The 16272-nt window shown below is 44.0% G+C and overlaps 1 protein-coding gene across 9 annotated transcripts in view; it reads right to left on the reverse strand.

The window, feature by feature from the left end:
* The window catches only part of ECT2L (epithelial cell transforming 2 like), a 111123-nt gene that overhangs the window by 78254 nt on the left and 16597 nt on the right, over positions 1-16272 (reverse strand). For 8 of the 9 annotated variants that reach the window (XR_004267753.1, XM_032274626.1, XM_032274632.1 and 5 more), the window contains 2 exons: positions 14751-14919; positions 13158-13270 (listed from right to left, as the gene is read on the reverse strand). Coding sequence is in view for 7 of the 9 variants with exons in the window: in XM_032274626.1 (XP_032130517.1) it covers positions 13158-13270; positions 14751-14852 (215 nt within the window). In the remaining 2 variants the exon portion in view is untranslated. Of the gene's footprint in view, positions 1-13157; positions 13271-14750; positions 15031-16272 lie in introns of those variants that run through there. The other variant, XM_032274627.1, reaches the window with a different exon arrangement.

The following is a 16272-nucleotide window of genomic DNA, read 5'->3' on the forward strand; positions in this document are numbered from 1 at the left end:
CTGAATACAGCACATTGGTGGGTTTTGACTCTTTATTCAGTTTGCTGGTCTGTGTCTTTAATTGGGGCATTTAATCCATTTACATTTAAGGTTAATATTGCTATGTGTAAATTTGATCCTGGCATTTTGATGCTAGCTGGTTGTTTTGCCTGTTAGTTGATGAAGTTTCTTCATTGTGTCGATGCTCTTTACCATTTGGTATGTCTTTGAAGTTGCTTTCCATGTTTAGTGCTTCCTTCAGGAGTTCTTGTAAGGCAGGTGGTAACAATATCTCTCAGTAGTTGCTTGTCTGTGAAGGATTTTATTTCTCCTTCACTTATAAAGCTTAGTTTGGCTGGATATGAAATTCTGGGTTGAAAATTCTTCTCTTTAAGGATGTTGAATGTTGGCCCCCACTCTCTTCTATTTTGTAGGGTTTCTGGCAAGAGATCTGCTGTGAGTCTGATGGGCTTCCCTTTGTGGGTAACCTGACATTTCTCTCTGGCTGCTGTTAGCAATTTTTGCTTCATTTCAACCCTGGTGAATCTGACGATCATGTGTCTTGAGGTTGCTCTTCTTGAGGAATATCTTTGTGGTGTTCTCTGTATTTCCTGAATTTGAATGTTGGCCTGCCTTGCTAGGTTGGAGAAGTTCTCCTGGGTAATATCCTGAAGAGTGTTTTCCAACTTGGTTTCATTCTCCCTGTTACTTTCAAGTATACCAATCAAAGGTAGATTTGGTCTTTTCATGTAATCCCATATTTCTTGGAGGATTTGTTCATTTCTTTTCACTCTTTTTTTTATAATCTTGTCTTCTCACTTTATTTCATTGAGTTAATCTTCAATCTCTGATACCTTTTCTTCTACTTGATCAATTCAGCTATTAAAACTTGTGTATGCTTCATGAAGTTCTCTTGTTGTGTTTTTCAGCTCCATTAAGTCATTTATGTTCTTCTCTATGCTGTTTCTTCTGATTAGCATTTCATCCAACCTTTTCTCAAGGCTCTTAGCTTCCTTGAATTGGGTTAGAACATGATCCTTTAGCTTGGAGAAGTTTGTTATTACCCACTTTCTGAAGCCTGCTTCTGTCAATTCATCATACTCATTCTCCATCCAGTTTTGTTCCCTTGCTGGTAAGGAGTTGTGATCCCTTAGAGGAGAAGAGGCATTCTGGTTTTTGGAATTCTCAGCCTTTTTGTGCTGGTTTCTTCCCATCTTCATGGCTTTATCTACCTTTGGTCTTTGAAGTTGGTGACCTTTGGATGGGGTCTCCGAGTGGACGTCCTTTCTGTTGATGTTGCAACTATTTATTTCTGTTTGTTAGCTTTCTTTATAACAGTGAGGCCCCTTTGCTGCAGGTCTGCTGGAGTTTGCCGGAAGTTCACTCCAGACTGTGCTTGCATGGGAATCACCAGTGGGGGCTGCAGAACAGCAAAGATTGCTGCCCGTTCCTTCCTCTGGTAGCTTCATCCCAGAAGGGTACCTGCCAAATGCCAGCCAGAACTCTCTTGTATGAGGTGTCTGTCGGCCCCCTACTGGAAGGTGTCTTTTAGTCAGGATACGCAGGGGTCAGTGAGCCACTTGAGGAAGCAGTCTGTCCCTTATCAGAGCTCAAACACTGTGCTGGGAGATCTGTTGCTCTCTTCAGAGCTGCGAGGCAGGGACGTTTAAGTCTGCTTAAGCTTTACCTAGGTGCTCTGTCCCAGGAAGGTGGGGGCTTTATTTATAAGTCCCTGATATGCTGATGCCTTTTTTTCTGAGATGCCCTGCCTAGCAGGAGGGAGTCTATGCCCTGCCCTGCAGAGGTCTTGCTGAGCTGCCATGGGCTGCACCCAGTTTGAACTTCCTGGAAACTTTGTTTACACTGTGATGTTAAAACTGCCTACTTGAGCCTCAGCAATGGCAGATACTCCTCCCAGCACTGATCTTGAACCTCCCAGGTTGAGCTCAGACTGCTTTGCTGGCTGTGAGAATTTCAAGCCAGTGGATCTTAGCTTGCTGGTCTTCAAGGGGGTTGGACCTGCCAAGCCAGATCACTTGCCCTCTGGCTTCAGCCACCTTTCCAGGGGAGTGAACAGTTCTGTCTTGTTGGCATTCCAGGTGCCACTGGGGTATTAAAAAAAAACTGCTGCAGCTAGTTTGGTGTCTTCCCAAATGGCTGCCTAGTTTTGTTCTAGAAATCCAGGGCCCTGATGTTGTAGGCACTGGAGGGAATCTCCTGGTCTGAAGGTTGTGACTACCATAGGAAATGCACAGTATCTGGGCTGGAGTGCAGGGGAAAGTCCCTAATGGCTTCCCTTGGCTAGGAGAGGGAGTTCCCCAGCCCTTTGCACTTCCCAGGTGAGATGACTCCCCACCCTGCTTCAGTTCATCCTCCTTGGGCTGCAACCACTGTCCAACCAGTTCCAATGAGATGAACCAGGTACCTCAGTTGGAAATGCAGAGATCACCCGCCTCCTGCATTGATCTTGCTCGGAGCTACGCACTAGAACTGTTCTTATTTGGCCATCTTGCCAGCAATCTTCTTTTCCTTTTTTTTTTTTTTTTTTTTTGAGATGGAGTCTTGCTCTGTCATCTAGGCTGGAGTGCAATGGCATGATCTTAGCTCACTGCAACCTCCACCTCCTGGGTTCAAGTGATTCTCCTGCCTCAGCCTCCCAAGTAGGTGGGATTACAGACATGTTGATACTATTGCCTGGCTAATATTTTTGTATTTTTAGTAGAGATGGGGTTTCACCATGTTGGCCAGGCTGGTCTCGAACTCCTGACCTCAAATGATCCGGCTGCCTTGGCCTCCAAAGTGCTGAGATAACAGGCGTGAGCCACCGTGCCCAGCCTTAACTGTATTTTCTAATGCTTCTACAAAAGCCTGGTATTGGTGTTGAGCAGGCAAAGAAGAACCAAGGCTCTCTCACATGCTGTCACCTCCAGATAGAATAGTCATTCTCCAAGTCTTGGCTTGTCCGACTCCTACTCATCCTCCAGCATAAATATCCCATCCTCAGGGCAGCTTCCCCTGACCCTCTGGACTAGGTGAGGTTCCATTACTTTTCCTTTGTCAATTCTCCCAGTCATAGCTATTTCTGTGATATGCCAGACTGGCCAGGCCGGCCTTGGATCATGGGAATTGAAGTATAATGCATGCACGCAGACATATTGTTGCTGCATAATTGCAGTTTGACTTCCTGTGTGTGATACTTCAGAGTAACTTAGGGCCAATGAGGTGTTGTGGTTTAGGTGGGTAGGTCCAGAAATAGCTGGAACTTGTATGGTGGGTCAGAGTACAGTGGCTGGTGAAAGCTATTTTGGCAACAACACAGGCAACCAGATCAGGTGCTGATCGTGGAGTTTTAGGGTGGCATGGCTAGGGTACAGCCAGCGTCTCCCCATCTCAACAAGCCAACAATTCCTGCTGCCCAAACATGTCCCTATGGCAGGCTGACTGACACTGAGCACTCGTGCTTAACGCCATCTCATACCCTTGGCTGAAACCTGTGTCCTTTACACTTGATGTGCACTACAGTGTAATCTAAGCGTTGTTTTTGTGTTTTTATTCTTGCTGACTCAGTCCTTTTCTAGACTCCACCTTTTTTTTTTTTTTTTTTTTTTTTAAAGACAGGGTCTCTGGCTCTGTCACCCAGGCTGGAGTGTAATTGTACAATCTTGGTTCACTGCAACCTCTGCCTCCCAGGCTCAAGCGATCCCCCTGCGTCAGCCTCCTGAGTAGCTGGGACTATAGGCATATGCCACAGCACCCAGCAGTTTTTGCATTTTTTAGTAGGGACGAGGTTTCACCATGTTGCCCCGGCTGGTCTCAAACTCCTGAGCCTCAGCCTCCCAAAGTGCTAAGATTACAGGTGTGAGCCACTGCGCCCGGCCTCCTTCACCATGTAATGTCTGTCTCCACTTCTGTCTTCTTCACTGCTCTGTCCCTGGCAACTGGCAGAGTGCTTGCAGCCTGGCTGGGGCTAAACAAATGTGTATAAACTAAAATAAAAAATGAAAAAAGAATAAAAGTTGAAAAATAGAAAATCACTGCTTGTATAAGTTTCCTGTTGCTGCTCTAACAAATTTGTACACAAAGTGACAAAAAATATAGTGGCTTAAAGCAATACAGATTGATTTTCTTATGGTTCTGGAGGTCGGAAGTCTCAAGTCATTTCTCTGGGCTACAGTTAGCCCCTGTGCCTTTTCCTGCTCCTGGCAGCTGCCTGCCTTCCTTGGCTTCTGGCCTCTTCCTCCATCTTCAAAACCAGCAGTGGAGGCTCTTCGGTCTCCCCATCAAGGGGCTAGAAGCTTTGATGTCTGGCTGCTTCCAGGGTTCACCCCTTTCCTATCTTAGTTTTATTCTACTAAAATATCACTACAGTGAACAGGACCTTTTCATTCTGTCACTGTTGAACTCCAGGCGCCCAGAACTGTACTTGGTCCATGGTTGGCTCTCTGTCAGTATTTATTCAATGCTAACTAAAGAAACTAGCTTTTGGTCATGTTTCATTTATTTACCATTCTGTAGGTGAAATAACCCCAACTTCTATTTGGTGGTGCACAGAATTCTAAAGAAGCTCACACCACAGCTCTGAAAAGCACATGATCAAGGTACGGGCCACTTCCCTGGCCACAGCAAGTGGCCGGAAGTAGGCATGGACCTAAGCATGTCTAATCAGAATAAACCCCAAACAAATGTTTTTTTTTCTTCTGGACACATCTGAGGGAATGGCAGGATAAAGCCATGGCTACAGAGGCAGAGCAGAGGCAGACCAGAGGCACAGAAAGAAACAAGCCATTGGTTTCACTAAAGAACCACTGCAAGAAGTTTCCACTGCAGGAATACCCACATCTGGAGTTTTCAATGATGTGAGAATAAGATGTTTCCCTCATTATTCATGCCAAGCTTCAGGCTGCCCACAGTGAAACACATTCTAAAGCCAGTAAGTGGAATCACAAGTGCAAGATGAAAAAGGCACCCACAGAACCGGAATAAATCATTTCATTTCACCACACTGAGACTAGAAGGGACGAGATAGCTCATGTGATCTGTATCCCTGATTCCAAGGAGGAGTAGAATCAAGTGATGGAAGAAACCTTGGAGCTTTCAGGTCACCCACGCTTGTGTCTGACCCTTGGCTGTACACCAGATTACCTGGGGAGCTTTGTAAAAACAGCCTCCTCCACCCCATTCCATTGTGTTGAGCCAAAATCTCTATGGCTCATTATCTGTTTCACAAACTCCAAGTGATTCCAAGGGACCATCTCTTCTCAACAGCTGTGAACTTGACTTCCCATTGGTAGAAGGTCGAAGCATAGCAGATCCTAATGCTAATACCAATGTCAAATTCAAAGCACTGAACGTACATGTCGTGATGTTAGAGGCAGGTACAACTCATTTCTGGATCACTTCATTGAAGTCCCCAGTTTTTGTTTGTTTTGTTTTTGTTTTTGTTTTTGTTTTGAGACTGAGTTTGACTCTTGTTGCCCAGGCTGGAGTGCAATGGCATGATCTCAGCTCACTGCAACCTCGGCCTCCTGGATTCAAGCAATTCTCCTGCCTCAGCCTCCCAAGTAGCTGGGATTACAAGTGCCTACCACCATACCCAGCTAATTTTTGTATTTTTAGTAGAGACAGGGTTTCACTATGTTGGCCAGGCTGGTCTTGAATTCTTGACCTCAGGTGATCTGCCCACCTTGACCTCCCAACGTGCTGGGATTACAGGTGTGAGCCACCGTGCCTGGCCTTGAAGTCCCAAATTAATAAAATATCTGGGCTATGCATGAGAGTCTGAAAGCCTGTCTCCTGTGTTAAAAGGAATGTTTCACTGCTTTTGTTTTTTCCTTCCTGGTTCTCAGATAAAATTTGGAGAGTTAAGATGATCAGAGAAGTGACTACCAGATAAATGGACTGTTATGGACCATTTTCAACCCATTTTTCTTCCTTTCACTGTAAACAATTAAGGGCAGCATCAGAGTTAGCAAATTGGAGGAATCAGTGGTCATTCAGGGCCGAGGATTATATTTTCATTTTGCCATCTTCAACAGTTTCCTTTGGTCCTCAGGCTTGTCCCAAAATTGTTCTCAAATAATTAACTGCTGTGAGCGTTGGTCTTCACATAACAGTGACCACTGCTAGCAGGCTGGAAGAGAAGATGTTCTTCCTCAAATCTTTTTAAAGTTTCTTTCAGCAAGAAGAAAACTCTCCACCCTTATGTCTCCTTGGGCAGAATTAATATCTGTATGCCCTTTCGTAAACCAGACACCATTCAGGGGAGGCAATGATCATGATGAATTCAGTCCAACCCTGACCCACCCTTGGTAGGGTGGGGTAACCAGCCACCCCTGAAGCACAGAATACCTGGGTGGGGTGGGTGAACAGGGCTTGTGTCAGGAAGAAGGAGAGGAATGTGGAATGGCTTGGCTGGGCTAGTAATCAACAGTGTCTAACCCTGTAAGCAGGAATTGAAGAAAGACAAGGGGAGAGATTTCTCCAGCCACCTTGAATTAAATAATGAAAACTCAAATGAAGCAAAGTATTTAGTAGTCTCCTATATTCTAACACTTGGATTTTTTTTTTTTTTTTTTTTTTTGAGACTAAGTCTCGCTCTCTCGCCCAGGCTGGAGTGCAATGGCGTGATCTCAGCTCACTGCAACCTCTGCCTCCCATGTTCAAGCAATTCTCCTGCCTCAACTTCCGGAGTAGCCTGGGATTAGAGGTGCCTGCCACCATGCCCGGCTAATTTTTTTTTTAAATTAAAACTTGGAATATTTTGAAAAACTCCTTCCTCTTAGAGAGCTACCAAATGAAAATTATTTTCTGATTATCTTTTTGTCATTTTTGGAATTAGAAGTGCTTTCGATGTCTGAGTTCATTCAGCAAGCATTTACTGAGTGACTGCTATGTGCCTGGTATGGCCCTAAGAGCTAGAGATGAGAAGAGTCGCCAGTCTTTGCTGTCATGGAGCCCCGATTCTAGTGGGTTAGGCAGGCAGCAAATAAACAAGTCCGGCATGGCACATAGTGTGAGATGGTGCCAAGCACTAGACAGAGAAGCTCAACCTGAGAATGGGGGAGAGAGCAGCTCCACACACTCACAAAATGAGAGTGAGAACTTCAAGCCTACATTGCACAACGTTGCCTGATATAGGCCAATAATCTTCCCGCCATCCACACAATCAAAGAGCTTTGGCGTTTGCTTTCTCCTTTCCTTTTAAAACTCAATAATTTTCTTTTTGAGCATCATTCACCTCTAAAAACCATCCTAATTGCAAATGCTAATATTTTATATGGTTGTCCTTAACCAACCCCCCTGGGTAGAAGGGCAGGAGCATGTGCAGAATACTATGCTAAGGGGAAGGAAGGTGGGGTGCTCGAATTTCCAGACTTGCCTTGGATATTTAGAAAACAGTCATTTTAGCTACAAGCATACACTTTCGCTTTGAATACTCCCCTCTCCTGTCTGACAAAGATTCTCTGCTTGACCAAGCTTTAGTCAGGCTTCTGAAGCTTCTCCTTGGCCCACCTGTGCACTCCCTTATAAAATTCAGTTTTAGAAAACAGCCTGGCTAAGTCAGTTTAGGAAGAACCCCCCACCCTTTATCTTATCAGGTTCCTCATCCTCCAGCCTCCCCCGGGTGCTGTCTGAGCACCCTGGCCTGTCTTCAGCAAGAGTCCTGTTGGGTCAGTATATCCAGATCCCTGCTTGCCCCTGATGTTTCCTCAAGTAATTTTCCATCCACTGAGCCCCACCCTGCTCCTGGGCTATCCATTCTGACTTGCCCATGCTGCATTTGGAGTTGAGCCCAATCTTTCTCCCCTGACCCCAGGCAGCAGTCCGTATACCCAGCTCCATGGTTCTGAGTAACAACTACCTTGACTATCTTCAGCAAGTTTCATTTGATGTTTTCTTTTTATCTTTTATTTTGTTTTGTTTTGAGACAGAGTCTTGCTCTGTACCCTAGGCTGGAGTGCAGTGGTGTGATCTTGGCTCACTGCAACCTCCACCTCCCAGGTTCAAGCGATTCTCCTGCTTCAGCCTCCCAAGTAGCTGGGATTACAGGCACGTGCCACCATGCTTAGCTAATTTTTGTATTTTTAGTAGAGAGGAGGTTTTCCCATGTTGGCAGGATGGTCTCAATCTCTTGACCTCATGATCCACCTGCCTTGGCCTCCCAAAGTGCTGGGATTACAGGTGTGAGCCACCGCACCCAGCCGATGTTTCTTTTCTTTTACATCTTCACCATCTCCACACAGAAATACTTTCCTTTCAAATGGACATTCAGTAACTGAGAGGGATGTGGCTGTTCTGTATTTAAAATTAACCTAGGAGTATGTTGTCTCTGAAAAACTGCACATCAGATTGCCTCACAGATCACAGCTGAGGCAGATGTCCTCAAGTGAGCCCTCACAGGCTGCTTGGGGAGAAGGGAAGGGGTTACCGCACTGAGAGTGGAAGCTGTTCTCTCTATATACACATGGGTGGATACATTTTTATTCCATCCAACCCCATTTCCATTCTGCTCTGATGGAGACAAGTGACAAGAGCAAATGCTTCATGGGCTGTTTATGATCACACACACACACGTGCACACACATGCGCACACGCACATACACGCCAGGATCAATGCATCCCCCTCTAGGGAAAGCAGTTGTATGAATGCTGCCCCACCCAGGAAAGCTGCAAGTTTGAGCAGCTCTGCCTCTGGAACCAAAGGCCTTTGTATGAGGAATTATCAGGCACTAAGCAGAGGCAATTCCAAACCGGTTCCACCAGTGTGGCAAGGAGACTGATTCAGAGTCCTCAGAGGTTTCTCCAAGTATAACAGACACAAGCAGCCCAGTTTCCTTTAAGGAGTCATAGGAAAGGTCAACCTAGTCAAGCGGTAAGGGAAAGACATCACTGGGAACCTTTAGTCATGTGGACATGGGGCAATAACATACCGGGGAAAAGCCACGATTGAGGTATAGAAGTTGCTGGGCACGAAAGACAAGCAGAGAAGGCTTCCCAGGAGAAGGGACATTTAAGTTGTGGTGAGAAGGAGAATTTGCCAGAAGGATGGTATAAGAAGCTGAACCTTTAAAAAATGTCTTAGCTGGGCGCGGTGGCTCAAGCCTGTAATCCCAGCACTTTGGGAGGCCGAGGCGGGTGGATCACGAGGTCAAGAGATCGAGACCATCCTGGTCAACATGGTGAAACCCCGTCTCTACTAAAAATACAAAAAATTAGCTGGGCATGGTGGTGCGTGCCTGTAATCCCAGCTACTCAGGAGGCTGAGGCAGGAGAATTGCCTGAACCCAGGAGGCGGAGGTTGTGGTGAGCCGAGATCGCGCCATTGCACTCCAGCCTGGGTAACATGAGTGAAACTCTGTCTCTAAAAAAAAAAAAAAAAAAAAAAAAAGTCTTAAATATCGTATAATTCCACTTAGGACATCATCTTAAAACTTAATAAGGAATATTTATTAGGACAGAAGAGAAACTCTAAGATATTTGAGTATATCACATAGAAATTAAGAAGACATTTTTAAAGAAAATTGTGTAACAGTTCCCACCGATATTGCGATACCCTGTTTATAACTGACTGAATTAAAATTATTTGGAAATTATAAAACATCTAAAACAATGGCTTCTCTACCTTGAAAGAAAAAGTACTGAAAGAAAGGTATTGCACAAACATAGCCTAGTTTACATATAAAGATTTCAAGCAGTCAGATAATACTAATTTCTTTCATTTATTAACAAGCTTATTAACAGTTATTGGGTAAGTGAGACTACAGGAATAAATGATTCAAAAGAAATGCTTAAAGACCAGGCATGGTGGCTTATGCCTCTAATCCCAGCACGTTAGGAGGCCGAAGTGGGCAGATCACAGGGTCAGGAGTTCTAGACCAGCCTGGCCAATACGGGGAAATCCTGTCTCTAGTAAAAATACAAAAATTAGCCAAGTGTGGTGGTGCATGCCTATAGTCCCAGCTACTTGGGAGGCTGAGGCAGGAGAATTGCTTGAACCCGGGAAGCAGAGGTTGCAGTGAGCTGAGATCGTACCACTGCACTCCAGCCTGGGTGACAGAGCAAGACTCCATCTCAGAAAAAAAAAAACTTAATAATTAAAAATTGATTGCACTACCATTGGATCCAGCAATTTCACTCCTATATGTATATCTAAGAGAAATAAAAACATCCCTTTGCAAAAACATGGACACAGATGTTCATAGCAGCATTATTTATATTAATTATTTACAATAATTATTGTAAATAAAGACGGGAAACAGCCTGCATGTCCATCAACTGATGAATAGATAAATATGGCATATCCATACAATGGGATATTTGGCAATTAAAAGGAAAGAAGTACTAATACATGCTACAAAATGCATGAACCTTAAGAACATTATAATATTGTGAAAGAAGCCAGTCACAAAAGACCACATGCTGTATAATTTCATTTATATGAAAAGTCCAGAAGAGACAAATTTATAGAGACAGAAAGTAGACTCATGTTTGCCCAGATCTAGAGGAACGCAGCTGGGCAGTTACTGTTAATGGCTATGGGGGTTCTGTGTGGGGTGATGAAAATGGTCTAACTTTAACATGTGGTGATGATCACACAACTCTGTGAATGTACTAGAACCACTGAATTGAACCCGTAAATGGATGTTTTTTATTGTACGTGAGTTAGATCTCAAAGATGTTTAAAGGCAAGTTGATTGCATTAAATTTCATGGACTATGAAATTTACGCTCTCTGAAGAAATGCTGCTGCCATTAAAAAGAATGGTAAAGTGCTTTCACTGAACAGATTAGTTTTATATTTTTGTCTCCCGGAATAAGGAATTCAGTTACCATAGCACGGATGCCATTTCCAGTGACAAAATGTCAGGCCTAATGTTACGGGGCTTCGAAGTATGCTTCAAAGTATGCCACAAGATCTCTAATGACCTCCAGTGGTCATGACTGACATTGCCGGGTTTATGATACACAAGCCTAGAACACGATGCACAAAGTGGTTATAATAAATGTGAAGTCTGGTCTGGATTTTCTTATCTTGAAAGCTGCAAAGTTGGAGCAAAAGGAAACCTTGCCAATGACTATCATAAAATGTCCCTTCTCCCTGATTTTTCAACATTGACTGAAGCTCCTGTTTATCTGTGCCCTGTCTTTGTAGCCTCTTTCAACAGAGCCAAGAAGATGCCTGTCTCCTTCCGGTGACTCCATCGGGGGAGTCCGTTATCAATCTGCTTTGCTATGTGCACTTGGCTCTTGAAAAACAACAACAACAAAAGTTTTGCTTTGTACCCACAGATGCAGGAGTAGCTGACAGGTGGAGAGAAGAGAAAAAAAAATGGCTGATCAAAAAGGATTGGAAGGAAAATGTGTAAGAAAGAGCAAGAAGCAAGTATTGCAAGATAAAATAAGCCAATTCGATCAAGCACAGGTCTCAGATACTTTCAGTAGCTATTTAAGACATCCAAAGGTTCGCCTCTCCTACAACCTCACCACCGAGTTCTAGTAAAAGCACCTAACACCAAATGATGCCACACCTAGAGTTTTTCTAAACAAACATTAGTAAATAAGCCCAAACAATTTCATACAGTCTCCTCTGTCGGCATGATGGAGTCCCAGCTCTCTCTCCTCTGGGTAAAAGATTTATTCAGTTGAAAAAGTACGGTGTTTCAGAAATAGTATTCTATTATTATCACCCTCATCGTTGGTCTCAGGCCACCAGAAATCCTCCAGACTAACATAGGCTATTTATTTAGCATTGAAGGCTGGAAAACCATCCTGCCATGTACCTGCTACCAGCCTGGCTGGATTCTTCAACCACACCCAGGCAAGCTGGAGGGCTCTCTAGAATCTTTCGGTCAGTCCACACATACCTTGAATACCTTTAATTTCACAAAAGAGAATTCGTTTCTAACATTCATCTGGCTAGTTAACAAGCCACTGGTTGTTTTGAGAATAATGTCTAATATTTGTTATGCTAGTTAGCAAAGCATCTGATAACAACTCAGGTATTACGACCTTCCTGTCTGGAGCTGGCTAATGACCCCTAGGGTATATTCATTCCTGACCAGAACACAGGCTGCCCTGGGTGTAACTTCAACTCACAGATGTCACACCCGTCTATGCTGAGTGTTTTAAAGTAAATTACAGGTCGGGCACAGTGGCTCATGCTTGTAATCCCAGCACTTTGGGAGGCTGAGGCAGGCAGATCACCTGAGGTCAGGAGTTCGAGAACAGCCTAACCAACATGGAGACACCCCATCTCTACTAAAAATACAAAATTAGCCAGACGTGGTGGCACATGCCTGTAACTCTCAGCTACTTGGGAGGCTGAAGCAGGAGAATTGCTTGAACCCGGGAGGCAGAGGTTGCAGTGAGTTGAGATCGCACCATTGCACTCCAGCCTGGGCAACAAGAGTGAAACTCTGTCTCAAATAAATAAATAAATAAAAATAAAATAAATTACATAACATGAGGGAAGGATGAGAATAAGAAAGAACGAGAACAAGAACCCTCCTGGCCATCCTTGACTATGGCTGTGTAAGTCTTGCCCATATTCCTAAACGTTTCAACCACTGTCACTTGTCATTATATATTTTTAGATCCATCCATTCATTTAATGATTATTCGTGCCTACCTATGTCCCAGACATGAGTTTTTGCCAACATGAAACAGTCCCACCATGATATGAAAGTGTTAAATCGGCCAGGTGTGGTGTCTCACGTGTCCCAGCACTTTGGGAGGCTGATGCGGGGGGGATCATGAGGTCAGGAGACTGATATCATCCTGGCCAAAACGGTGAAACCCCATCTCTACTAAAATACAAAACATGAGCCGGGCTAATGGTGGTGTGCGCCTGTAGTCCCAGCTACTCAGGAGGCTGAGGCAGGAGAATTGCTTAAACCTGGGAGGTAAAGATTGCTGTGAGCCGGGATCACGCCACTGTACTCCAGCATGGTGGCAGAGCAAGACTCGATCTCAAAAAAAAAAAGTGTTAAATCACCCCCACTGCTGCACTTCAGCCTCAAGGAGGAAGCAGGCACTGGGGAAGTCTGTTTATAAACCTTAAAATATTGATCGCTTTTTTTTTTCTAGGAATAAAAAAGAAAATCTCTTAAAGGTTATATAAACATTTATATATGGTTTCTTTAAGAATCAATGGTAATTACATAATCAGGCTGCATTTACCTTAATTGTGATTTAGTGCATCGTAAAAAAATCTCGAATAAGAATTCTTGACGTTGCTTGTTAGTCCAGAGGTCAAACCAATGACTTATAAGAGTCACTCTTTCCTGAAACAGCTATAAGGGGGAGAGGAGGAAGTGACATTTTGCTGTACAGTTCAACATGTTTTTAATTGCCAAGCAATCTTTAGACAATGTACCAGCAATCTCACAGCTAATATTTGCAAAGTGCATTACAGTTCACAAAGCACTTTCACAGAAAGTTCTCGCCTTTCAGGTTAAATTTTTAACCCAGGGATACTGACAGGCCCAGGCTTGCTGGGAGGGCTGGTGGGAAAGACTGGCAGAGATGTAATTATAGAGGGGCCCAAAAAGGACCTCTGGAAAACAAAGAGGTAATGATTCCTGGATCTTGTTTCTACCTAGGCTAATGTGGCCTAGAGAAACAGAGTCCAAACATTTCAACTTGAAAACATTGGCCGGGCGCGGTGGCTCACACCTGTAATCCCAGCACTTTGGGAGGCCCAGGTGGGCAGATCACCTGAGGTCAGGAGTTCGAGACCAGCCTGACCAACATAGAGAAACCCCATCTTTACTAAAAATACAAAATCAGTTGGTCATAGTGGCGCATGCCTGTAATCCCAGCTACTCAGGAGCCTAAGGCAGGAGAATCACTTGAACCTGGCAGGTGGAGGTGGCGGTAAGCTGAGATCACGCCATTGCACTCCAACCTGGGCAACAAGAGTGAAACTCGGTCTCAAAAAAAAAAAGGAAACATATACAGGCTACACTCATTTAATTGTGAAAACAGGACCATCTGAGGTAGGTATAACTTCACTAACCCAAAACCCTGGATCTTCATAGTACCCACCAAGATGAAACTTAGTTACGTATTGCTAAACAGCCAACAGAGACAGACTGCCTCTAGGGAAGAAATACATTAAAGACCAGAATCCTGCAAGCCTAGGTTTCCGTCCAGCTTTGCTCAGATAGAGATAACACAATCATTGTTGTTTTCATAGGTCAGCTTTAGTCGCAGCTGGGTCTAGTCTCCTTCCTCGGTAAACGAGGCTGAACTCACAAGAATACCCACGAGAGCTCTGAGCACCCAGTTCGCCTTCTCTATTGCCAGAACCACCATAGGCCATTAAATGACAACTTCCTGAATTACCTTAAAATGGGAGTGCCATCCCCAGGCCACGTGGAACCATCCAATTGGCACAGGACAGAAGAGGGATAACAGAAATTCGCAGGAACACAGGCATGAACAGTCCCAGCCTCCACCACCAAAAGCACACCCTTCCCATCTCCTCCCCTGTCTACAGCAGGCATGTCCAGGAGGTCTCTATTTTATCCCTGGAGGTACTGAGTGAAAACGGAGGCCATCTGGAGCCTCCCTTAAGGTAGGAGATGAGGACTGGGGTGAGAAGAGACTATCTTTGGGACAAAGCTAGGTTTATTTTTGTTTAAATTGGCTCAAAAGCTAAATTCTTTAGAGAGTTTTTCTTTAAAAAATATGGCAGCATGAGACCCAATATATCACAGTAAAATTAACCTTCCAAATTAAACTTATTCTATTCTAAAATATGTAACTTACCTGTCTATTTAATGACTTGTTGTTAAAAGGTGTCCAGGCGCTAAATCTTGTGTGGAAACTCTCCATTTCTGGGGTTCTCCAGAAAGAATCCCCAGCTGACATCTCAGCAAATTTTCTTCCACTTCTAGAAACTACAGGTTTATTTCAATAGATGTGCAATTAAAATCACCTAGAAATATCCAATATGTTAATGTCCTTATAGGAATTACATAATTATAGAAATTCACATACAACATATAGATATACAATGAATTATAACAATTCATGTGTGTATGTGTGTGTGTGTGTGTATATATATATATATATATATATAAAATAAACCATACAAATATATACAAAAATCCCATGAACTTCAAATCATTGCAATTATTCTATTCTTACATACTTTCGCCCACATCTGAAATCTCGCTTCTGTTGCTCAGACTGGAGTGCAGTGGCACAATCTTGGCTCACTGCAACCTCTCTTCCTGGCTTCAATCCATTCTTCTACCTTAGCTTCCCAAGTAGCTGGGATTACAGGTGTGAACCACCATGCTTGGCTAATTTATGTGTTTTTAATAGAGACGAGATTTTGCCACGTTAGCCAGGCTGGTCTCAAACTCCTTGACCTCAGATGATTGCCCGCCTTGGCCTTTTAAAGTGCTGTGGTTACAGGCGAGAGCCACTGTGTCTGTCCAAAAGCAAGAATTTGAAGTGCTGGAAGATGACATTCCACCTGCCCATCTTTTCAGGGCAGAGGTCAAAGAGGATATAAAGAAAAACAAAATAGGCTAATGTATTATTTATTGCTGCATAACAAATTACTCCAAAAAATTTCAGCTTAAAACAACAAACAGTTATTCAAAGCTTCTGTGGTTCAAGAATCCTGGCATAGTTTAGGGGAGTACTGTCTTAGCCTAATAGGCCTGCCATAACAAACTACCGCAGACTGCGTGAATTGAACAGAAATTTATTTTCTCACAGTTCTAGAGGCTATAATTCCAAGATTAAGATGTCAGTAGTGTCGGTTTGGGGAGGCTTCTCTCCTGGCCCCCTTCGCACTGTGTCCTCACATGGCCTTTCTTCCTCGTGCATGCAGAAACAGAGATCTCTGGTGTTTCTTCTTCTTTCTGCTTCTCCTTCTCCTTCTTTTGAGACAGTGTCTCCCTCTGTTGTTCAGGCTGGAGTGCAGTAGGGCAATCATAGCTTACTGAGCTGGGTGCGGTGGCTCACGCCTGTGATCCCAGCACTTTGGAAGGCTGAGGTGGGTGGATGACTTGTGGCCAGGAGTTTTGAGATCAGCCTGGCCAACATGATGAAACCCCATCTCTACTAAAAATACAAAAATTAGGGCCAGGCACAGTGGCTCATGCCTGTAATCCCAGTACTTTGGGAGGCTGAAGCAGGTGGATCACCTGAGGTCAGGAGTTCGAGACCAGCCTGGCCAACCTGGTGAAACCGTGTCTCTATTAAAAATAAAAACATTAGCCAGGGTTGGTGGTGGGCTCCTGTAATCCCAGCTACTCGGGAGGCTGAGGCAGGA

The sequence above is a fragment of the Sapajus apella genome, unplaced genomic scaffold (genome assembly GCF_009761245.1).
Source record: "Sapajus apella isolate SASKATOON/1434 unplaced genomic scaffold, GSC_monkey_1.0 scaffold6, whole genome shotgun sequence".
In the NCBI taxonomy this organism is placed as follows: Eukaryota; Metazoa; Chordata; class Mammalia; order Primates; family Cebidae; genus Sapajus; species Sapajus apella.